Below are 25,209 nucleotides of genomic sequence, written 5' to 3'. Positions count from 1 at the left end.
CTGGGATGGTGCAATAAGCAGGCCACCCTGGACGCCCCATGATAGAACTGAAATGCTGGTTAATCAATATAACCAGTTTAAAACAAAGGAGTATTTCCTCTGGTTTCTGAGGGCTTTTCTCCAATATAACATAACATAACCGTATTTACAGCTAAGCTTGAATGTTTTATATTGGTGTAAGTGTTTGTCAGTATTAGGTTACCTTAATTTGATACCAGTATTGCAAGTTTTGTACGGTGATCCTAGAAAAACTAGTTCAGAGTTTGCCTAGGAACTCCAGGACAGGCCAGCACAAGGCAAGTTCTTGAAGCTTCTTGTCATCAACTGGACAAGGGAATGTCTATTCAGAAACCCTGGTTACCAAGCAAGGCCATGTACGGGCTTTTATAGATTTGCAGAGCTGGCTAAAACATAGCTGGTAAAGTGAATATTCGGCACTTAACCAGTTTTGGGGAACCACATAAAAAATAGGACTGACTTATGCCGTCCTATTCTTAGAATCTGTTTATTAAGAAACAGAAGAACAGAGAATAATGTTTAAAACTAGAGGACATGAAATGAGATTGAAGGGGGGCAGACTCAAGAAAAATGTCAGGAAGTATTTTTTCACGGAGAGAGTGGATGGATACTTGGAATGCCCTCCTACGGGAGGTGGTGGAGATGAAAACGGTAACAGGAATTCAAACGTGCATGGGATAAACATAAAGGATCTTGTTCAGAAGGAAGGGATCTTCAGAAGCTTAGCCGAGATTGGGTGGCGGGGCTGGTACTGGGCAACACTTCTACGATCTGCGCCCTGAAAATGGCAGATACAAATCAAGGTAAGGTATACACAAAAAGTAGCACATATGAGTTTTATCTTGTTGGGCAGACTGGATGGACCCAACATGTCTTTTTCTGCCGTCATCTACTATGTTAACAGAATTACACCTTAAATCTATTATGCTCCGTCCTAGTAGCAAAACATACCACATTTTAAAAAATTTTACAAACTGGTATCCCTTGTTCATAATACCGGCACTTAACTGGCCAAGTGCTGACTCTGCCCTCAGAATACCCCAAAATAGCTGATTCTCATATAAGCGCTAACAGGACATTTTCAGTGGCACTAAATGGTTAAGAGCTGCTGAAAATGAGTAGTTAGCCCCAAACAAGAGATTTAACCATTCAGGAGCTTTTTCCGGGCCAGTTAAATCACTTTCAATACCAAACCGATGGTCTTTATTTGCCTTCATTATTGTCTCTATGCTCCACATTTTTAGACGGTGACTTTATGCATGTTAATTATAGCGGTGTGGAAGGGAAAGTATTTTACTCTCTTTGAACTTACAGAGTCGGTATTTGTGGTTTTGGGATGAGAAGCTATTGCAGCCAAGGAGATTTCATAAGATTATCTGTAGCTCCGGGGGGAAAGCAGAGTGGTGATCCTCTTTTGGAGAGACCTTCAATATACTGCTGGAGAAGGTAAGAAAAGATGGGAGGGGGAGGCGAGTGGTGCAGGGGATGTATGTTACAATCATCAAAGTCTGTGCTCCTAATGAGGGTCAGAATTTTACAGTAGGGTGGAATAGTTAATAGGTATTGTGATTAAGGGTGGAGATTTTAATATGACATTGGATGCCAGCTTGGACCCTCAAAGGGGGGGGGGGGTAAGAGGGGAGGGCAGAGTTCAAGACATAGAAGGGGCTGAAGGCTTTTAACATGGTAGACATTTGGAGACTATGAATTATGTTTTACTTAGGAGTGCATGAAACATATAAAATAATAGATTATATTTTTAATTGTAGGAACTGTTTTGGGGGGGGTGGGAGCAAAGCAGATATTGAACCAAAATTGGTATTGGATCACTCTCTGGCGTGGGAAGAAGTTCAAAGAGGAGGAGGTGGGCAAATATAGGTTTATTGGAGGGTAAACAAATATTTTTGAGGGATAAAGTACTGGTACGGCGGGAGGTCAGGAAGACCATAAGGGATTCCTTAGTACAGAGTGAAAGGGGAGGTGGTGTTGGGTATGCTCTGGGATGTCTTCGAAGTGGTGGTTAAGGTTTGTCTGATAAAGTGAAGGGCCAGAAGAAGCAGATACAAGAACAGGAGACATTAGAATGCTATAGTTTGTGCAATTGGACAGGAAGCATAAAATGAGACTAAGCCTGGAAGTGGGGACAGAGCTAAGCTACAAGAGTTATAATTTGAGGAGATCAATTTTCAACTAGTATAGTTGCATCAGAGATTCTATGAGTGAAAACATAGGCCATGGAGAATGCTAGCAAGGTTTCTGAAGGCCAGGAACATGAGGGTAATAGTGCAGAAGTTAAAAGGGCAGGGGGATAGATGGATCTACGATGATGAAGGGATTGGGGAGAATTTTGGGAATGTTACAAGAAACTGAACTTGGGAGAGGTTATGGATAAGTACTTGAGGGTGGTTAATCTCCCAGCTTTGACACAGGAGGTGCAGGAGAGGCTCAATATCCATCTGCCCTTGAAGTACAACAGGTGGTGAAGAATTTACAGACAGAAAGCACTAGGGTTGAATGGTAAGTTTTTTTTTTTTATTTGTAAGAAGTCTTTATTATGCAATTCAAGAATACAGATTTGCTTTGATACAAAAAGAATGATGCACCTGTCCACAAATCTTACATAAACATAGGTAGAGCCAGTACACTTCTCATATACAACTGTAACATTCAAAACCAAACCTCAGTAGACTTCAAAAATTTCTTAAACTTTTCAAAATATACTAATTATCCCACCCGTGTCCTACCCACCCCCTTCCAACTTTCCCCCTTCCCTCCCTCCCTCCCAGTTGATTTAGTGATGTGACCGTACAGGCTGCTATCATTATAACATCACACTACAGAGTTTGCATAGTGGTCAAAAAAATGTTTCCATATCGATTGCCATTTATTCATCTGGCGTTTTCTTACAGCTATCAACCTCTCCATCTCACACACATAACTCAATTTGCTATGCCATTTTGTGATTGGCGGGACCCCTGTCTGTTTCCAATGGGAAGCTATGGTTACTCTGGCCGCTCCCAGTGCCTGCTGCACCAAGATTTGTTGGGGCTGCTTTAGGCCGGGTGGCTTTGCTGAAAAGAGGAAGAGCTCAGGAGTCCACGGAATTGTTGAATGGTAAGTTTTATAAACTTTTTTGGGTTTTTGTTTGGTGGGGGGGAGATTTAGAACAAAACATAACAAAATAAGAATAGCTATACCGGGTCTCCAATGGTTCATGTAGCCCAGTATCCTGCTTCCAACAGTGACCAATCAAGGTCATACGTACCTGGCAGAAACCAAATTAGTAGCAAGATTTCATGCTACCAATCCCAGGGCAACCAGGCTTCCTCGTGTCTACCTCAATTGCAGACTACGGACTTTCCTCCAGGAACTTGTCCAAACCCTTAACCCAGATATGCTAACCACTGTTATCACATCCTCTGGTAACAAGTTCCAGAGCTTAACTATTCGTTGAGTGAAAAAAATATTTCCTCCTATTTTGTAACTTCATTGAATGTCCCTTAGTCTTTGTACTTTTTAAAAGAGTAAAAAATCAATTCACTTCTACTCGTTCTGGGAGGAAGTGACGTCACGCTCTGCAATGGCAGTCTAAGAGCGGAGCTCCCGATTCCCAGCCTAAAGTAGAGAAGAATTCGGCTGCAGTCCAAGCCATCGGGCAGATTGGGGAAGCGCAAAAGTGCAGTGAAGAGAAAGCACTCCTAGCGATGTCAAACTCGAAGCCTAAAACAACCGATTTAGCGGCATTTGCATATCGCCAACGGGAGCCGGCGCCAGACATGAAAGCAGGCGAAAAGAAGGTGGGGGTGAGCACCACACGGCCACGGTCATTAGAAAATGGCAGAGAGGAAAGAGATGACGGCGAGCACAAGGAACAACAGGACAAATGGGAGCAGTTTCGAACATGGTTCCAGGATATTAAATCAGACATTAAGGAGATGCGCCGAGACTTTGCTCAGCTGGCTGCAGACTTGAGAGGGGAAGTGGCGGAGCTGGGGAACCGAGTTAATGAAACAGAGGTGGGATTGGAAGAGCATGCGGAAACTCTAAGCACGCTTGAAAAACAAAATGATGGAACATCAATCGGAGGTGAGGTTTCTCACAGAGGTGGAAGACCTTGAAAATCGGAGTAGGCGATCGAATATTAGGATTCGAGGCCTGCCGGAACTTCCGGAGTTCACTAATTGTGAACAGGTGGTACAGGAATTGGCAGCGCATCTCCTCCCCACATCAAAGCATACAGTCACCCCAGCTACTATTCGGATAGAGCGTGCGCATCGGGCACTGGGATCCCGCAGGGCTAATGTGCCTAAAGATATAGTGGCGTGCTTCTCGGAGTATAAAGTTGAGGAAGTAATGCGCAAAGAAAGAGCAATCAGCCCTATCATCTGGGAGACCTATCCCATGAGCTCTTTCAAGACCTGTCAGCCACGACTCTGAGGCGAAGAAGGGCACTGCGCCGCTAACTGAGCGGCTAAGGGCAGAAGGCATCAAATATAAATGGCAGCACCCGTTTGCGTTGGCATTCTATAAGGAGGGCAAATAACGTCGGGTGGTATCGATGGATGAGGCCCAGGAGTTTTTAGGGCAGGAGGCGTCAGTGGAATCCTCCCAACCCCGAGCTGCAGCTACCCCCTCCAAGATTAACAAATCAAAATGGCAGCGAGTGTTGCAGGGGCGAGGACGCCTGAGAAGACAAGCGTCAGGGTGCTTAATAGCAGCAGATAAAGGCCTTTGAGCTAGCGCTCCCCAATGGAATACAAACAGTTGGATTACAGCTATGCGATTGGATATCGATAGACACTTTCAGCAATGGACAGATGGCCAGATGAACTTAGCAGGCTGGTAATATAATCGGGAATCTGAGCCACTCCTCCAAGGGACACTTCTACTTGTTCTACACCACTCAGGATTTTGTAGAAAGGGAAGGGTTGTTACTGTCAATGAAAGTTTAGCAAGGCAGGGCTTAAGTCAACTTAGTTTGTAGAAGATGGTAGCTTTGTATCATTTAGGGTCCTCCGGAAGCAGTTCCAGATGAGCAAGAGATAATTTTCCAGTTATGCAAATACAGCACTATATTAAGAAGTGGGGAGGGAAATGAGGCAGTAGAAAGGGTACAGGTTTTGTAGGAATCCATGACTACATCAAAAGGTTTTATGGTTATTTGCAGGGGTCCCAATTTCAGAAATTGTAGTTCATGCAACAATGGGAGACAGAACTGGGAAGGGATTAATGGAAGAGGAGGCATGGAGAAAGCTATTCCAGTCAGCCACCAAAAGTTCAATATGTTCTTTAATTTTTTGTTGTTGTTGTTATAATTATTATTAGAATAGCAACATGAAACTACAAATCATGAAGTTTGACCAATACAATCATGAGCAACATTCACAGTAAATAAAACAAAGCATCTCAGTGATGTTTCAATGAACTATAAACAAAGGGTAAAAAAAAAAAAGTAGTTTTTTACTTTTATTTTTACACAATATTCTCCGTCCCATCCCCCCTCCTTCCCAACCCTACTTACCTACCTTTTATCAAAACAACAAATCAACTTGACTCTAGAGTTAGGGCAAACACTACCAATTAGTGTCCAGACCTATCCAATTAACAATTCAAGACCCAAATGTATGATCGAAAGGGAATAGCTAGCCACACTGGTTCCTATACTCTTTGAAATCTGGACTGGCCCAGTACAGCGGATCACTCCAACCTGCTCTATGACATTCCAGTACCATTGTGGCACACAAAAACTTCAACCACTGCAAAACATTTGGTGGAAAACCGTCTCCTTTAGATTAAAATACTTGTCTGGGCCCAAAGATAAAAATGACGACTTTTTCTGCTACTGTGGTAGGTTGTTGGATGGCCGAACAATCATTAAACAGAAAGAACTGGGAAAGGGATGGAAGGCATTTATAAAGAATATGGGAAGCACATTGACACATTTTTGTAAGGAATGGCGAGGTCATGAGAGTCAAGACCTCCGCTCCTGGGGCTAAGTGTTGAGTGGATGAGACTTGGGGGAGTCTGTGGAAGAGAAAGGGAGGAAGCAAGTGGAGGGGGAGTTTCAGTTATAGACATGGATATTGTGTATCTTGCTTAGATGTTGATTATGTAATAGTTCATAAGAATATTTATGCAGAACTGGTAAGGCTTTCTATGCATTGTTTCTCTTTATTGCTGATGATAGCATTGTTCGTTTATTTACTGCACAACTCATTTGAGTGAAATGTATTGCATTTTGTAGCTTCCGCACCAATAAAAATTGCTTTAAAATAAAAAATGTTATATTGGATTTGTGCTACTGGTTGATGTTAAATGCCATGTTGAGAAAAGTCCAATAATTTTTTTTTTTTTTGTATGTAAGACTTCTATCCAGCTTTCCTGACTGGCAACCTGGATAGAAGTGTCTTAACACCTGCTATTAATGAAAGAACAAAAGATCTTACCCAGGATCTCTGGATTCCTGATAACAGAACCAATCTGTCTCAAAGCCTGCTGCCCAGCCTTTTGTACTTTCACGTGCGAATCTGTCAGGACTTCCGTGAGTTTTGGTACAATGTTTGGCAGACAAGAGGACAACTGTTTAGGAGCACAATATGCCATAGCACCCAGTAATTCCACAGACCCTACAAACGTTAAAAAAAAAAAAATAAAAAATCATCACTATAAGAACAGTGGAAGCTACTTCAGAAAATCCAGAAACCCAGAAATTTCTTGGAATTATATTTGACGCAAACATGAATAATCAATTTCAATGGCTTAATTCCACAAAACATTCCATATACAAGTGCATTGAAATTGTTCAGCTTTCTACAGTGTACAGTGCACTAATATCCATCATTAAACACACAAAATCCTCTCATGCACTTGAGTGTTGGATTTTTTTTGTACATACTTTATACAATACAAGCAGTTGTAATTTTTCTAAGCTTCTCGGCTCCTACCATTTTATTATATTATTTTGACTGCATAGACTTATTTGGGGAACTACAACTGCTGGATTTTATTTTGCATAATGCCAAACATTGATCTCAGGCACTGAAGCCTACAATTTTTATGTTTAGTAATATGAAGGGACTAAGAATCCCATTGCCCTACCCCACTGAAAAATGAGGATAAGGGGCGACTAGGAACCCTGCTCTCTTTTTCCTCAAGATAGAATGAGGGGAGGTTTAGAGTCCCACAGTTCCCCTATCATGAAGTCCAGGTAAGGATAGTTTAGAATAATTTAACACCCCCCCCCCCCCCCCCCCCCCCCCTAGACAGAAGTCACAGTGAAGAGAAATGGAATCACTTTCACCCACTGTCTGCATACAGGGAGCTGAAACCTTCACTGTAAGGATGTCAGCATGAGGGAATTACAAAACAAGAGAAATGTAAGTTGTTCGCCCCCAACCAGTAAAGAATCTTCTGCCAAAAATAAATAAATAAATAAATAAATAATAATAATAATGGTGAAACGCAGAGCTACTGACATTTGTGTTTCAAATATGGACAATTTCATACCAGCTTTGGTTCTCCAGGATTCTTCCTCAAGTGCTACCAGAAGAGATGGCAGGACAAGCTTTACTCCATGGGCGCTTAAGTTACTCATCACAGCCTTGGCACATTCATCTGCAGCCTTAGAGGAGGGGGTGGGGGCAGGGAGGGAAAAGAAATCTAGCTTATTCAACCTCTTTAAAAATCATTATTGTACTCAACCCCGGACCTGCAAAAACACACTCACTGCCCAAAACATCTGTGAACAGAGCCACAAATTCTGAAGACCACCAAGATCATCATACATCTCAATTTATTATAAGACTGGAGACTAGAGTCATTTACTATGCGCCTGATGTAGGCAGAGAACATTAATTGAATATTCAGCTCAAATAAATTTGAGCTGAATATGTGGCTTAAAGATAGCCAGAAAAAAGATTAAATTTTGACTTACATGCTGAATTTCTTTTTCTTTAATCTTAACAGAACAGGTCCTCTGATGGCAGAAGGAGACAGAGAAAATCTTTCCAGCCTGACCCTATACTTTGTAAGCACCTTTGAACAACATGGACTTCCAGGCAACAGTGAACAAAGGAATGAAAACAAGACTGAAATACACACGTGACAAAATGTCTTACTCCCCTACAGGCAAGTAGGACCTCAGACCTCTCTCTGATCCCTGGTGGCTACTGAGCTGAAAGGGATCCCCCCCTCCAACCAGATACAGGACATAGAAATGTGAAACTTGCCCCTTAAATCAATTAATCTGAGGGTCAGTCCTGGCTCTACCCCCTGGACCCCAAATCAACCCAGACGATCTGGACAGCAATGGGAGCAGCAGCATTTCCTTCTTGCTCCTGCCCCAGGGGCTGCCTCTTCACAAATGGTGCTGTGTAGAGTGAGTTGGGGTCCCAGCGGGAGGGCCAAACCTCAGATGAACTGCATTAAGGAAGGGCTTCAAATTCCTATGCCTTGCATTGGGCAGGTGGAGAAAGCCTCTAGCCTACTAGTCTCCAGGGATCAGAGGGCCCCTGGTGGTATGTATGTGTGTGTGTGTGGGGGGGGAAGCCTTTGGTCCGGAGGGAAATGGGAAATTTTATCACAATTTGTGTGTACTTTATTTCCCTTCCATGGCTTCATTCTCTTTTTTATTTGGGGGGGGGGGGGTGGAAGGTGGGAAAAAAAGAACCCTTAAGCACCATAGCTTAATACTATCGTTGCATACCATCAGCTATACATCATAAGACTCCTGAGGAAGGCGCGTGGAGCGCCGAAACACAGCTGTGTTGAGTCGTTCCTATTTTTTCTTACACGTCTCCTCCGGTTCTTGAGAAGAGCCTACCCTTCCTACTCCTTGCTTCTGCAATGATAGTGAGGAGTCATGGATGACCCAGCACTCTGGTTTCTGATTCAATTGGGAAGGTGGTATTGTTGGGTAGTGTTATTGAAGTTGGGACCTGAGATCCTTGATTCTGGAACCAGGGAATCTTTGTATTTTGGGTGTTCAGTTTCAGTTTGTTGGACAAGGCCCAGGTCTGAATGATGAGAATATCGATTGTTACTGGTTAGGTTGGATCTTGGTATGAGGATACCAGAGGTAGAAGGAGAATGATGTCGTCCACATATTATAGTAATGGTTCTCCTGAACCCAGGTGTATGGAGCTAAGGGAGGACATGAAGAAGTTGAAGATGGGGGAGAGCAGGGACCCTTGAGGAACCCCACATTTCAGAACCCAGTATTGGAAAGGTTTTTGTTTTGTTTCACTGAGTAGTTTTGGTTTGATAGGAATTTGTTGGACCATTTGAGGGCTGGTCCAGTTATTCCAATCTGATTCAGACGTTCCAGTAGCATTATGTGATCCATTGCATCGAATGCCGCTGAGATATCAAATTGAAGTAGTAGAACCTGATCTCCTTTGCATAGGTGTTGTTTGATGTACGTTGTTAGTACTAAGAGCAGGGTTTCAGTGCTGTGCAGCTCTGAATCCGAAATGAGACTGGTGTAATGTGGAGAACATGTCCAGATATTTGGAGAATTGTTTACTAACATATGATTCAAGCATTTTCGTAAAGAGTGGTATACTCGCCACTGGGTGATAATTTGCTGCAGAGGCTGTGACTAACCCTGAACCCTTTAATATTGATGTGAGGACGACTTTACCCATGTCTGAGAAAAGAGAACCAGAATTTAGTAGTCTATTAAGGCAGTTTGTTAGCCAATGAACCACTTTTGTTGGGGTAGTTTGGAACAAGAATTCTGTACAGTGATCTAGGAAGAAATATGAACTTGAGCATTTAAGTAGTAATGATTTTACATCTTCCATTGACAGTGGTTGGTTTGCTTTAATTCCATGGCTTGAATCTAAGGTGGGATAGGCTTCTAGGTCATAGTCTTAAGTTTTCTTCTTCTGAATTGTATTTGGTCAGTTCAGCTCTAATTTGACTGACCTTGTTTTCGAAGTAGTCAGCTAGATCTTGAGCGGAGGGGCATGTTTGTTGCTCTTTATCTGGTGAGTGGGTGAAGGTTTGGTTTCTTACTACGGTGAATAGTTTTCTATTGTCAAGGGTGTACAGGCCCACTAGGGTGCTGTAGTATTTTCGCTTGGAGTTGGTTACTTTATGTTTATACTGAAGAAAGCAGAGTTTCCATTTGGATCTGTCATCCATAGCTTTGCTTTTTCTCCATTTCTTTTTGAGGTTTCTACAGTTTCGTTTTAGCTGTGATAGCTCTTCTGAGAACCAGTGTGATTTTTGGATTTCTTTGACCTTGTTGGTGGTAGTTGGTGCTATTTTATCAAAGACTGTTTTGACTTTGGTGTCCCATTCCAATTCTACAGATTCTTGTTTGGGGCTTTTAGGGGTAAGGGAGTTTCTTAAATCATTCCAGAAGCTGGATTCATTGATTTTCCCTCTGGTGGTTATTAGCTTAACAGGGTGATGTTTGGGGTGGTTTGTTAGGCAGATGTTGATGGTGAAATTCAGTTGGAAGTGATCAGACCATGGTACAGGCTTCCATGTGGGAGATCCAATCATGTTGGTGGGATAGGAGGTAAGGAAGTCTAAGGTACGGCCTTGTTCATGGGTTGGACCTCTCCCATGTACAGTGAGTTCGGATGTTTTCAAGAATGATTTAAAGTTGTGAACACTGGTATCTGCTTCAATCTCTAGGTGTAGGTTTAGATCTCCCAAGACGACTATTCCGGCAAACTGGAACATAGCAGACGAGATGACCTCTAAAATGGTAGGTTCAGCCTTAGACCAAGCTCCTGGTGAGCGGTAGATAAGGAGTAGAGCGATCTGGCTGGCTCCTTTGGCGTTGCCATGGAGTTTGCATAGCATGTATTCCTGTTCTGGGAATACCCCTATACTAAGGATATGGGTAGAAAGCTCTTGTACATAGTGCCAGTCCTCCTCCTTTCTTGTTTAGTCTTGGGGAGTGGAGGATGTCATATCCGGTTGGATACAGATGGGGTAACGTCGGGCTGTAGATTTCCGTAAGCCATGTTTCAGAGATAAATAAAAAGCTTAGAATAGACGATTCTAATAATTCCCTTAATAAGATTTTGCTCACTACAAATCTTGCGTTAATATAGATTGCTGGTGTAGGAGTAGGATGGGCTATCTGGTCTGAGTATGAGGGTTGTTTGGTCATGTTTAGAAGAGATCATGAATTGGGTCAAGCATTGGGTTTGGTGAGAGGCCTATGGACGGTTAAGTGCATGGAGCTCTGTGACCGGGTGTCAGAGCTCTCTAAAAGGTATCTTATTTATAAAACTGTAACTGCTGCCCTACTAATGCTGTAAACTGAACTTAACTCTTTACAGGGGATATTAGCGGAATCTAAGACCTAAACTGAATTCCCAAACACAGTAGAAAAAAACAAGGGCTGGAAAACAAGCATGAGGATGTTATAATGCCGTTATATCGCGCCATGGTGCGACCGCACCTGGAGTATTGTGTTCAGTTCTGGTCGCCTCATCTCAAAAAAGATATAAAGGAATTGGAGAAGGTGCAGAGAAGGGCGACGAAAATGATAAAAGGGATGGGACGACTACCTTATGAGGAGAGGTTACAAAGGCTAGGACTCTTTAGCCTGGAGAAAAGGCGGCTGAGAGGTGATATGATAGAGGTGTACAAAATAATGAGTGGGGTTAGAGCGGACAGATGTGAAGCGTTTGTTTACGCTTTCTAACAATAATAGAACAAGGGGACACAAGATGAAATTAGAATGTGGTAGGTTTAAAACAAATTGGAGAAAGTTTTCTTTACTCAGCGCGTGGTTAAGACTCTGGAACTCATTGCCGGAGAAGGTAGTGACGGCAGCTGGCCTTCCTGAGTCTGGACAGATTCCTGAAGGAAAAGTCCATTGATCGTTATTAAATTTTGGGGTTTTGCCAGGTTCTTGGGGCCTGGATTGGCCGCTGTTGGAGACAGAGTGCTGGGCTTGATGGACCTTTGGTCTTTTCCCAGTGTGGCAGTACTTACGTACTTATGTATTCCACAGGCAAAAAACATTAATCACTGTCACTGTAATCCAAAGTCAGTAATTCTGTATAATCCACTTATCTCACACTGTCTTCTTACTTCAACCAGAAATAGACCAGCATGCCGACGGGTCCTCAATACATAATGGGGAATCCCCGTTTCTCCAAAGCTGCATCAGTGGTAGTCATCCTGTGTCATGACCACTGCTCCCAAAGATCAGGCAGGTTAACTGATAGAAAATGCCAGTAAAATTTAAAGGCAATGTTCCACCTCCTTTGTCAGAGGACAACCAATCGCATTCAAAACAATCAAAAATGCTTGTCAACGGGCCACCTAAATGAAGGCGGGCCATTCATTCCTAACATTCAATACATAGAGTTCAACGGAAGTAAAGAAAAAAATCCACTATTGTTCAGACTGTCGTAGCATATGCCCAAAATTACCCCTACAATTAGAGCGATGCAATTGTTCCAACACAATACACTGGAAGCCAAGAGACAGATGTCTCAGTTCAGTTTTCAGTTCTCTATCTCCACATGTTGGTAGATTGACACAACTATCTCACAGGTTCTGGAATAGTGGGAGCCTATGTAATGAAATGCTCATTTATTGTGTCTCCATCTGCCCACAGTCATCTAGACTGGTCTGGTTAACTTTAGGTTTTCTATTTGGTCAACAAGAATAATCCTGGCTGAAAAGTGCTGAATTTTGGCACTCATCCACCAAAGTTCAACCATCCTCTGGAAATACCTACAGCACCAAGATTCCATATGGCAAAATTTTAAGTGGGTTATAATTTGCCCAGACAAAACTCTGCTGGGAGGAGAAATGGGGAGGACACAAGGGTGGGAGAGAAGGGGGAATTTTCAAAAAAGGTTTGTCCAGCTAACTTTTTTTTTCAATTTAATCTTTATTAACGCGAATCCAGTCAATACCACCCAGAATATCACTGATAGTAATAACACTTAGATTCACATTTTGCCCTTAACAGGATTTATTTTTGCACAATCAATGTCCAGCTAACTTTCAAAGTTAGCCAGACACACCCTTTGAATACTGACCCATGACAACAGAATAACAAAAGTCTGACCAAGATAATTCATGCTCAGTGTTGTGAACTGCACTGGCCACTGTAAGAGACACAAGTACTCAGCTGATCCCAGAATATATATAACAGTATCCAAGAACCAATGGTAGCAGGGAAAGGGAATGGGACTTGATACACTGCCTTTCTGTGTTTTTTTGCGACTACATTCAAAGCGGTTTATATAGTATATACAGGTAGTTATTTGTACCAGGGGCAATGGAGGGTTAAGTGACTTGCCCAGAGTCACAAGGAGCTGCAGTGGGAATTGAACCCAGTTCCCCAGGATCAAAGTTCACTGCACTAGGCTACTCCTCCACTCCAGAAGGATCGCTGACTTGTGGCACAATTTCCACATTTCTGCAAAGCAGATCATGATTCTTTAGGTATCATATATATGGCCTATAATATGCACACCATTAGCAAAGCCAGCCTTTTCCTGGAAACAAAGGGCACATTCTATTTTCACCATCACAGTCAGCCTCTCCCTAGAGTATGGACTACACCATCTGCACCTTCACAACAGAGTCAGTAAGTGCAGAATATAATGTGTGAGATGGGGATGGGTAGAACGGTTAAGAATTGTATGTAGAAATAGAGTGGGCTCTGGTTGTAGCTTCTCCTCTCCATGATGGCTACATCATGTAGATGGTTCCTCAATATTCAACATCTTTTTTGTTTTCAGGTTGGCTCATCTTCCTCCATACCTGCGCTTTTTATCTAGCAAGAACCTGTGTTAAGCATCAGAGGCTATGGCATCATGGGATTTCAATCATGGGCCATTCACCCCCCCCCCCCCCCCCAGTGACCAGCCATCATAGCAGTAGTGATTGGTAGAGGGCTACAAACAAATCTTTCAGAACCCAGCACATAGTCAATACCTTGAATCATGCCCACAGGTTCTTCTTCACAGGAGCTATAAATGCTGCCTCTTCAGCAGCCCCAGTCATAACCAGCAGAATGACCAGAAAACTTGGATCCCAATTCAAATATAGGTATTCTGTTGACACAGAACTTCCACTGGGCCAGTCCCAATATTTCTTTATATATGGGAATTCTAGATCTTTACTAACCTCTCGCACATACTGGTTCCCATCTCCAAAGCAGAGCAGTAGGTGGGGTAGAACATGAACCACATAGGGCTCAAACAGCTTCCCTAGCATGTTACACAGCATCTCAAAGGCAAAAAGAGCACCTGAGGAAAAATCACAAGACATACTATCAACCAAGACAAGGACACACAAAACAAGTACAGCAGCAAGAAACACACATTCTATCTATATGTAAATTTTAAAAAATTCCCTCTTGCAACTGAACATGACCAAATCCAGAAAAACTTAACTTGTTTAAATGAATTTTAGGAGTAAACTAAGAGAATCTATCAGGAAGCTGAAAGGTTTGCTAACTACCCCTTTTCCTTTTGTCTATCCTTTTGACACTATGATATTGTCCCCCCCCCCCCCCTCTCTTTGTCCAGTTCTAGAGTGAGTGATCTTCGCTTTACTAATAAATAATGGAGCTCCTTTTCTTATATTTTGTTGTAGTGTGTACACCACTTTACCCTGCTTGGCCAGTTAAAGTGGTATAGTAACTACTTAATAAACTATAAATTAAACTATAAACTAATCACTGTAGCGCACGAGGCCTTGTGGATAAACATTTGGTTGCGGGTCTTGCACCTTCAACGGTAACTCTTTTACCTAGTTCCTCTTTGGAGTATACACTCTGCTTCTCTAGTGAGTGCTGTTGGCATGAGTCTTGGGGCAACTATTCCTGTTGAACCCGTCATGAAGAGGGGTTGTGGTTCCAGTGCCAAAGCAGTTGTTGAGACGAGGCTTGTGGTTTAAATATGTCTCTGGATCTAAGGAAGTGATATTGAAAGATATTTGGACTGTTGTCAAAAGAACTGAATCCATAATAAAGGGTGGGGGGAGATGCTTGGTCAGTTATGTCACTTTTCTCAAGAGATAGTAGCTAGGTTGGCAAGATCTAAATAAAAGTGTTCCTCTGTTGAGGCACTCCAAATTATGGAACTTCAAAAGCTTAATTTGGCAATCAAGGACAAACCTCTCCACTCATTTTAAGCTGGAGGGGCTGAAAAATTCCTTGACAGCTTGAAATCTTTGATTTTTTAATTTTCCACAATGAGTGCTTTCATGTAAGAGTTAGTTGATTAAATATTTCAAAGAGGTCTTGAATATCCCTACTGTCGTTATGTTTTTCAGAAATCTTTAATGAAGAATGTGATGGGAGAAGGCGCCTGATTTGGCAAATTTCTTGGAAAGTCTCACTGAAGATATTTCCTTAAGGGCTACCTTACTAGTTATGTTCTTCACTAAGAATGATAAATTAGTGATTTTGGTGTCTTTCTTTAAAAAGAAAGATTATCTGTTTTGTGGTTACAGGATTAAGATTTTCTCAGTTAGAGGCCAACCGAGCCGAAACCAAAACTGAAAACTAAAGTTTGGTTGTGTTAATCTGAACCAATGAGGCCCACTAGGGATTGTCAGAGCCTGTAGTCAGCAGCCCTCTAAGCCCTCTGCTAAATTCACAGGAGATTACCACCCTCCAGCATAGACTGACAACTAGGAAAACCATTTTAACAAGGGCTTCTCAACAAGTCTGGCATGTTTAGGTTCCCAGGTCAAAGTAGATGTAGTTAAATGTCCTCTGAGACATAACTTTGTGAGAACATGTTAAAAAAAAAAATCATGATTACCAGCTTTTATGCTTACCCAAACTGTGCACAAGCAACAAGAGAAAGTAGTATTTTGAGGTGTTTCCCCTTTTGTATTTAGTTATAAAACATGGACAAGCATAATATAGATTCTTACTAAAAAAAAAAAAGGGTAAAGGAGTAAAGATACTGGTCTATGCTGTGGACACTATACCAGCTTGATGAACAATCCAAAATAAAAAAGCCCATTGATGTGAATGCGAAGACTATATGCTCTGAAAAATTACTATCAAGAGCAATACATTTCTCAAATTATTTTCTAATATACAGACTTCATTTTTACTCATATGCAGATGATTTTTTGCTTATCCATTATGTTAGACCATCGAACATAGATCTTACACCCATTCAAATATGCTTGGATAAAGTAGCAGACTGGTTGACAACACATCAGCTGGTACTGAACCCGGATAAGACTACTACATCTTGGATAGTAGGGCAAGGCACATATCCCTCTGTGGTACCTGTGCTATTTGGTCAGAATATTCCAACAGTTAAGTCTTTTAGATATCTCGGGGTCATTATTGATTCCGCATTGACCTTTGAGGAACAAGTATCCGATGTAGTGAAAAAATCTTTCTTTCATCTGAGACGGCTTCGGTCAGTCAGAAATTCAATAAGTAAGGACTCTCTCAAAACGCTGACATCGGCATATATTACTTCATGTTTAGACTACTGTAACATTGTATATGCTGGGATTACTCAAGCAAACTTAAAGCGATTACAAAGAATTCAAAATACAGCAGCACGTATGATCTGTAGGGCCCGGAGGGATGATCGAGCAACACCTTTATTGCATCATCTGCACTGGCTCCCGGTCGAAGCAAGAATAAAGTTTAAGGCTCTTGTCCTGACACACAAAGCCTTTCACACATTAAACCCTAGCTACTTGTCGAATTTAACAATCCCCTACACCGCTATGCGAACTCTCAGATCCCTAACAGATAACAGGTTAGTCATTCCCCCTCTTACTAAGGCTAGATGGGAATCTACACGGAGATCGGCTTTTTTCTACCTGTCACCCTCCCTTTGGAATAGCCTTCCAAAGGAGATCAGATTAGAGAAATCTTATCTCCATTACCGAAAACTTCTGAAAACCTCTCTCTTTATAAGCTACGTAGAACAGAACTTAGCATAATGAGATAAGGTCAAAAAGACAAAGAAAAATGGGATAGCTTAACTGGATATTAGATTTTTAACTTGTATTGATTTATTATGTAGTTTATCTTGATTGCTGTGCTTTCCTGTCATGAATGGAATTCCTATGTCTATTTGTATATACCAATTTTTTTATATATATGTAAACCGTTCTGTTTTGCAGATGCAATAAGATACGGTATATAAATTAACATAAAAAAAAAAAATAAAAAAAATATATTGTAATATCATTTCTCTACTAACACTATAAGCAGACCAGTACTTGTGCTGGAAAAAAACAATCATTGCAGGTTCCTTTCTCAAATAATCTAGCTTCTGCATACCACTGGTAGTCTAGTCAGGGTAGAAGTGAACCCCAGTCGCTCTTCCCCATGTCAGCTCTACTCTCAAATGGCTGCTGTGACCTCTTGCAGCAGTCTTGCAAGATTACCATGGTCATGGCAGCCATTTCGAGAGCAGAGCCAGCATGGGAAGGAGTGACTAGGGATCACTCCTGCCCTGATTACACCCCTAGATCACCAGGGATTATATGATAGCTCCAATTGGAGTATCTATAGGTAAGCGGAGGGGAAGGGGAGGGAGGGAGAGAGAGACACAGGAGAAATCACAAATTTTTGCCTTCCACTGAACATACGTGATCAGTTTTGGTCAAAACCAAAACTACTGTTGAAGCCTTTTGGCCAAATTGTTTCTGGGAGTTTTGGTGGAGGGGTGTTTTATAGATCCAGTAACTGCTGGTATCACATGTGAGATTTCTGTTAGAGGGTTCTCTTTTTCCATTGATTTTATTTTTTTTTGTTTTCTTTTTCTCCCCATAATGTGAGTTGCATTTATCTGTGCTCTTTGTATTAATATTTCTTGTAATTTTTCCCTCTGTGGTTTTTCTTTTTTTCTTGTAGGTTTTAATTTCATTTCAAAATTTCAATTAACCCCCCCCCCCCCCCCGAATGATAGATGACAAAAGGTAGTGGTAAATGGAGTTCAATCTGAAAACTGGGACGTTACTAGTGGTGGGGGATTGGTTCTTGGTCTGGTTCTCTCTTTTAATTAACAATCACTATATCGCATATCAGTTAAAAAAAAAAAAAAAAAGAGTAATTATTGCAATTATTACATACCAAAAAAAAAAAAAAATCTAGAGGGCAAAATCCCTGACCTACTCTTTTAAATGAAGAAATATGGGGAGAAAGAATCACCAAAGAAAAAAAGGAATAATAAAGCAACCAAGCAAAATATAATCTGCAAATAAAACAAAAGCCTCTATTAAATCATCAGCTAACTGAAGACTGTCCTTTCTTCATATGTCGAAATAAATTCATTCAAATGTACTTGATTAAAAAAACACAATCTTTCCCTTGAACTATTATTAAAGATTTATGAGGAAATTTAAGTCACACCCAAGCTCTATACCCTTTGTTTAAGTTTAAGAAATTCTCCACAGATTTCCTGTATACAGAAAGACATATCTGGGTAAACCCAAATAGCTACACCATGAAATAAAACACATTTCCTTAAAAAGAAGATAAAACCTTGTCTGTGTCACTATAGCAAAGGATGCCAGCACTATACAAGTGGTTAAAAAATAAATAAAAAAGTGTGCATAACCCCCCCCCCCCCCCCCCGAGTTCTGTTTTTAAAAGCAATATTTAATATCCAACAATAGTACACACAGAACCTATGTTTTGCCAACAGGCTGCATCAGTGGTAAATGTCACATACAGAGAACAGAAACATATAAAAACATTACAAAAAACATAAGTTAAAATGTAAAATGAGATGGTGCAATATAAGACATATTGAAACATGTACAGCTATCTAAAAATATTTAAAACAGTGACGAAAAAAAAACCCAAAAAACAAAACAAAACACTGAACCACACAGAGTTACCACATTCTCATCACTTAAAAAGGAACTACTTGAGCATAATTACCACCAGTCACTGGTCATCCACATAGAAGATAAGGAATGCACCAACAAAATATGAAAACATACAAATGTATTCATCCACTTCGATTTATGTATGGATATCTAAAAAATAAAAAAATAAAGTGTAAAAAATAAAACAACTCAAAATAACCTTCACAACTCATGGCATGGGTCCAATTTTAATGCAAATTAGAATTAGTCCCAATATATATATGTCATTCCTGCTAACCAGTGTGACCATATTAAACTAATGTAAAACAAAATGCTATTGAAAAAAATGCAGGAAACAGGACAGCATTTTACTAGAGCTACAATTGTGCACAATATGCTAGCCAGGCAAAGCAACTTTGCGTGTGTTACGTTCACTAGGCTTGTCATCACACAATGACTTCAACCTGTCTCTCTAGCAATGGCGTGAAATTCACTATTCTGGAAGTAAGGCCTCTTTGGGCTCTATTTGGTCCACCTGTGAGATAGCATTTTCTTCTGAATGGTATTTTTTTTTGTTTGAACTCTTTATGTAGGAGAGTTGAGTAATATTGTTATACTATTATCAGATCCTTTCGAAGCATGGTGAAGAAATGGTGTTTTAGTGTTTCATAATATGTATATTTACAAGTTGTATTGTTCCTTTGATAGTTTGCAAAACTGTAGTTCTAGTAAAAATGAAGAAACAGTGAACACTGAGAAGGCTTTCTTTTCTCTCTTTTTTTTTTTGTTAATAAATTGCATTACCAGTATCTAGACCCAAAGAAAAAAAAAAAAAAAATCCCAACAAGCCTAAAGTCATTCCCCTAGGGCCCACACAGGCTTACCACTGCTACCATCTGATGAGATTGAGAACAGACTGGCTTTCAGGGGATTGCAAAGAACACTTATAAGCTTACTTGAAACTCAGCAGTTCTCAGTCTCCATCTGCAGGTAGGAGTGTGTCAACCCATCTATGACGTTTTAGTGCGTTCATGATATGTAGATCTACGAGTTATATTGTTCCCTTTATATTTTGTAAAATTGTATTTCTAGTAAAATGGTGTTTTGTTTTCTGTATTTTATTTGTTTTCAGTGGCGTCTTGGATCATTTTAATATGGTCACACTGGTTAGCAGGATTGAAATACATACATTGAGTTTAATTGTAATTTGGGTTAATATAGGACCTATGACAATCCCATGAGCTAGGAAGGTTACGTTTTGAGTAGTTTTACTTTTTATTTTTTTTACACATTTTTTTTTTTATTTTCTAGATGCCAATACATAAATAGAAATGGATGAAAACATGTGTATGTGTCTTCATAAGAACATAACATAAAAATAGCCATACTGTGTCACACCAAAGGTCCATCTAGCCCAGTATCCCATTTCCAACAGTGGCCAAGACAGGTCACAAGTACCTGGCTGAAACCCAAATAGTGGCAGCATTCCATGCTACCAATCTCAGGGCAAGCAATAGCTTCCCCATGTCTGACTCAATAGCAGACTATGGACTTTTCATCCAGGAACTTGGCCAAACCTTTTTTAAACCCAGATACGCTAACTGCTGTTACCACATACTCCGGCAAACAGTTCCAAAGCTTAACTATTCATCGAGTGAAAAAATATTTCCTCCTATTTGTTTTAAAAGTATTTCCATGTGACTTTGAGTGTCCCCTAGTCTTTGTACTTCTGGAATGAATAAAAAATCAATTCACTTCTACTCGTTCTACTCCACTCAAGATTTTGTAGACCTCAATCATGTTTCCCCTCATCCATCTGTTTTCCAAGCTAAAGGGCCCTAACCTCTTTAGCTTTTCCTCATACGAGAGGAGTTCCATCCCCTTTATCATTTTGGTCACTTTTCTCTGAACCTTTTCTAATCCTGCTATATCTTTTTTTAAGTTTCATTTAAAGGAATGTGCAGGACATCAGGACTCATACCACAGATCATTGAACGTGTCGGAGACCGGTGCTGAAGAAGACTTTGGCTGGCGGGGGTTGGGGACCCCCGCCAGCAAAGGTACCTTGCGGCGGCAGGGGTCGAAAGTGGCGGGGTTGGGGGGCAGTGGGCCAAAATATGCCCCCCCCACCTTGGGCTCAGGACCCCCCTCCCGCAGGGACCTGCTTGCTGCTCTAACAGGACTGGCTATAACATCTGAAGCTATCATACAGGCTGGTATGTACTGTTTCCTTCACATCCCCTTGGGGGTGGGAGGGGGTCAGTGACCACTGGGGGAATAATCCTTCCAGTGGCCACTTTATCATTTAGGGCACCCTTTTTTTTTTTTTTTTTTACTTAGGTGTGACTGAAACAGGTCTAGACCAAAATGTCTCACATTTAGTCCTGGACATTTTTGCTTTGTTCCATTATGGCAGAAAAGCATCCAAGTTCTGGGAATGCCCAAATCTTGTCCCCAACATGCCCCCTTGTTGTTTGAACGCACTGCAGAGAAAAAAGTCTCAAACCTGAGTTTCAAAAATCTCAATTTCCAAATGTCACTTTATGTTTTTCTATTTTGAAAATGATCCCCAATATGTTTTGGCAACATGAAGAACAATGGAAATTTAGCTGATGATAGAGTTACACCACACAGTTCCCTTGCAATTCTGTCAATGGATATCTCCAGTATTACACACCACTTGACTTTGGAAAGTGTACACACAGTTCCCTCTGCAAGGTATCTCCAGTATTACATCCCAATTGACTTTGGAAAGTGTACATAATGTTATAACTTCTCCAAAAGTCTCCCTATATCCAATGGTCCTTCTGGACTCCTTGGGCCTGGGAAGCTCATCACCTTAACAGAGACATGTAACCAACTTTGAGATTTTGAGAGTGGTGGCTAAAATGGATGCCATTTTCTCATCAGAGTTGTGCAATGTTACTAGTGAAACTGTAGACTTGACATCTTTGGGCCAAATGGGTGGGAGGTCATGATAATATCTTATATGATTAGGTCAAGATGATTGAACTGTTTGAATTTTACTACTGCCTTAGTCAAAGGGAGTAAGATACTTGAGAATAAGTTTCACAAAAATAGAAAATTTGATGTGTTATTATAACTTACAGTTTCTGAACTTTCATTTTTATTCTACGATATCAGCAAAGGAAATAGGGAATATTTGGTGGGCAAGGCATCCTGCACTTTGCAGTCCAGCTGCTTTTAATATTTTTCTAAGTATTTGTCTCAAAGTTCGTCTCTTTGCAGATGATATGAAAACATACAACAGAATAGACACCCCTCTAAGGTGAACAAAAGGAGGGATCTAGTGAAGCTTGAAAAATGGTCTAGAATTTGGTCACTAAGATTTAATGCTACAAAATAAAGGGTCATACATTTGTGCTACAAAAACCCAAGGGAGCATTGCAGAATAGGGGGTGAAGTACTTCTGTGTACAAAAGAAGAGCAGGGACTTTGAAGTTATCGTATCTGATGATCTTAAGGTGACCAAAGAGGTAGAAAAGGTGATGGCAAAAGTCAGAAGGATTCTTGGGTGCATAGGGAGAGGAATGGCCAGCAGGAAAAAGAAGGTGATGTCCCAGTATAGGTCTCTGCTGAAACCTCATCTATATAAATAATTCTCACCTCACTGTGTGGCAGGGAAACACTGAAGCCCTGTACTGTTCCAGGCTGTCAGCACCACTCACTCTCACTCATAGACCTGCCCTCAGCCACACCCCATCCAGACATAATTCACAACCCCAACGTTCTAATGAAGCCGGAAGCTGCACCAACTTCCGTGCTGGTGTAGATCGCTGTTCCCCCATGAGTGTGTGCCCCGCCCTCGCGTCACAACGTTATGATGTCGAGGGCGGAGCACTGACACTCACCCAATGGGCTGCACTGTACCTCCACCCTCGCGTCAAAACGCGATGATGTCGACGGCAGGGCGGGGAAGGCACAAGGCACAAAAACCAGAGAAAACCACGAGCCATGCAGGGGGAGGAAAAGGGGTAGGGAAGGCACAAGTCGCAAACAAGATCCAATGAAAGCAAAACGACAGAAAACCACGAGCCACGCAGGGGGAGCAGTAGCGAAACACGCAGCGCGTGTTTCCCTACTCTTCCCCCTGCCTACAAATCAGCTGTCAGTGCCCCCCTCCTCGGCGCATCACCCAATCACCTCCCCCCATGCACATAGCTCCGAAGGAATCTCTACAAACGAGCCCCAACATTTCGCCAACGCGATGACGCTCATCAACAATAACAACAGTGCGCACGTGAACTACGAGCTTCACAACGTTGGAGGTGAGAATTCTTTATATAGATGGGTGTCAAGCAAGTATAGCAGATGATGGTGTCTTCTTCCTCCCCCTGCCCCCTTCTTTTTAAAAGAACAAAAAAAAAAACCTTGCTATAAAGGAGGACAGCCTGAGTTCCAATGCCAGACCCCACAGCCAAAGCACACAAGTTACCCAGCTCCACCACACTCCCTCCCGCCCACCCGCCCAAAAGCATCTATCTACTCACACACAGAGAAACACACACTGTGCCATGCACAGACAGCATCTCTCTCACTCACACACACACACACACACACCTATGTACCTCAATCACCCACACACACCCTCTGACCCCCCAACCCCTCCACAAACAACAGAAACACATACAATTATGTGGAACAACGATACCCTCCTCCAGACAAACTCCCAACACCACAATGGCAGCACTGATTGCTCATGCAATTCACAGACTCCCCAACAAAACAATACGTAAGCCAGCTCAAAATTCACCTTCTGCTACAGAGGGGAGGAGGCGGTCCTCAGACCTGAGAGGGGAGAGGCGGTCCTCAGACCAGAGGACACTCTCTCTCACACACACTCGCACCCAGAGTCACTCTCTCTCTGTCACCCACACACTCTCGCACATTCACTCTCTCTCACACACACTCTCTCTCAAACATACACGCTCCGAGGAAAACCTTGCTAGCGCCCATTTCATTTCTCTGAGAAACGGGCCTTTTTAATAGTTTAGAATAATTTGCACAATTCTGGAGACTGCACCTTAAAAAAAAAAAAAAAGATATAAATAAGTTGGTCCGGAGGGCAGCTACTAAAATGGTCAGTGGTCTTCATCATAAAACATATGGAGACAGACATTATGTATACTTTGGAAGAAAGGTGGGAGTAGGAGAGGGGAGATACGATAGACACATTTAAATATCTCTGTGGCATAAATGCTCTTAAATGAGGCGGCATAGAATGAAGGTGAAAGGGGACAGAATAAGGAGTAATACAAGGAAATATTTCTTTACAGAAAGAATGTTGGTGGCGTGGAACAGCCTCCCAATGCAGGTGGTGGAGACAGACTCTATCCAAATTCAATAAAGTATAGGATCTCTTAGGGAGAGAAAAAGATAGTAGATGGTATGGATGGGCAGACTGGATAGTCCATATGGTCTTTATCTGCTGTCATTTTCTATGTTTTGTTGAGAAAAGTATGGTTTAGTTCAGCTTTTGCAATCATAGGGGAACAAAGAAAAGAAAATTAAGCAAGAATTCCCTTACCCTCTCGCCGTCGGAAATTCTTCTTATCCTGAATGGCATCAGTGAGAGTTGTCATCATATCTTGCTGCTTCAAAGATAAGATTCCCAGACCTTTCACCAGGCCAGCTAAACCATAGGCTGCACCTTTGCGTTCAGCATATTTATCAGATTCTAACAGCAGTTCCATTAGCTTTTGTATCATTCCTGCTGCATCTTCCTTGATAGCTGGTACAAGGGGTGGCAGACAGCTAGCAACAGACTCCTGAACCTGAAGAATGCATTGCAGAAGCGCAACATGAACACCTATATGACAACCATAAGCCCTCGTCCTGTGTAATTAAACAAAGTACTTCACATCTCTTTGCTTTCATAACACCAGAGGAGAGACAAAACAGTATGCAGCCTGTAGCATTCCTAAGCAGTATCTTTGCACTGACCCGTTAAACAGTCCCAGGAGTGTATGTAAGGAGATACCTGCTGAGATGGTGTTGACAGTGCAGTTATCAGTTTGGCTACAATTGGTTTCACTTTGGGATCATTCTTGTCCAAATGTTTTGCCAATGAGCCCATTAGGATGACCACACTCTGCCTCACTGCATCATAACTGGCATCAGTGGGCGCATTTTTCAAAAACTCTTCAAACACTGGCAAGAGAGAATTAACACTGTCCTGAAAAAGAAGAAAATGTGTCATGTCATAGTATATTGGTGTAAATCTAAATTTATTTATTCATTCGTATACTTATTGTCTAATTAAACTAAGTGGAATACAAAAGTAACATCTAATTTTATAACGGAATGTGCTTAATATAAAGATATTAAACAAATCTCCTAGGTCAGCCCATCACCATTTAAGCAAAATGT

At 41.4% G+C, this 25,209-nt stretch overlaps 1 protein-coding gene across 1 annotated transcript in view; it reads right to left on the bottom strand.

The window, feature by feature from the left end:
• Positions 1-25,209, bottom strand: part of GCN1 (GCN1 activator of EIF2AK4) — a gene marked incomplete in the record, with an annotated part of 339,178 nt that overhangs the window by 93,021 nt on the left and 220,948 nt on the right. The window contains 5 exon segments of the mRNA XM_030219069.1: positions 6,465-6,644; positions 7,525-7,639; positions 14,140-14,261; positions 24,368-24,614; positions 24,821-25,015. Coding sequence (XP_030074929.1) covers positions 6,465-6,644; positions 7,525-7,639; positions 14,140-14,261; positions 24,368-24,614; positions 24,821-25,015 — 859 coding nt within the window.

Source organism: Microcaecilia unicolor, chromosome 11 (genome assembly GCF_901765095.1).
Source record: "Microcaecilia unicolor chromosome 11, aMicUni1.1, whole genome shotgun sequence".
NCBI lineage: Eukaryota > Metazoa > Chordata > Amphibia > Gymnophiona > Siphonopidae > Microcaecilia > Microcaecilia unicolor.
This window is presented reverse-complemented; position numbering and strand designations above follow the sequence as displayed.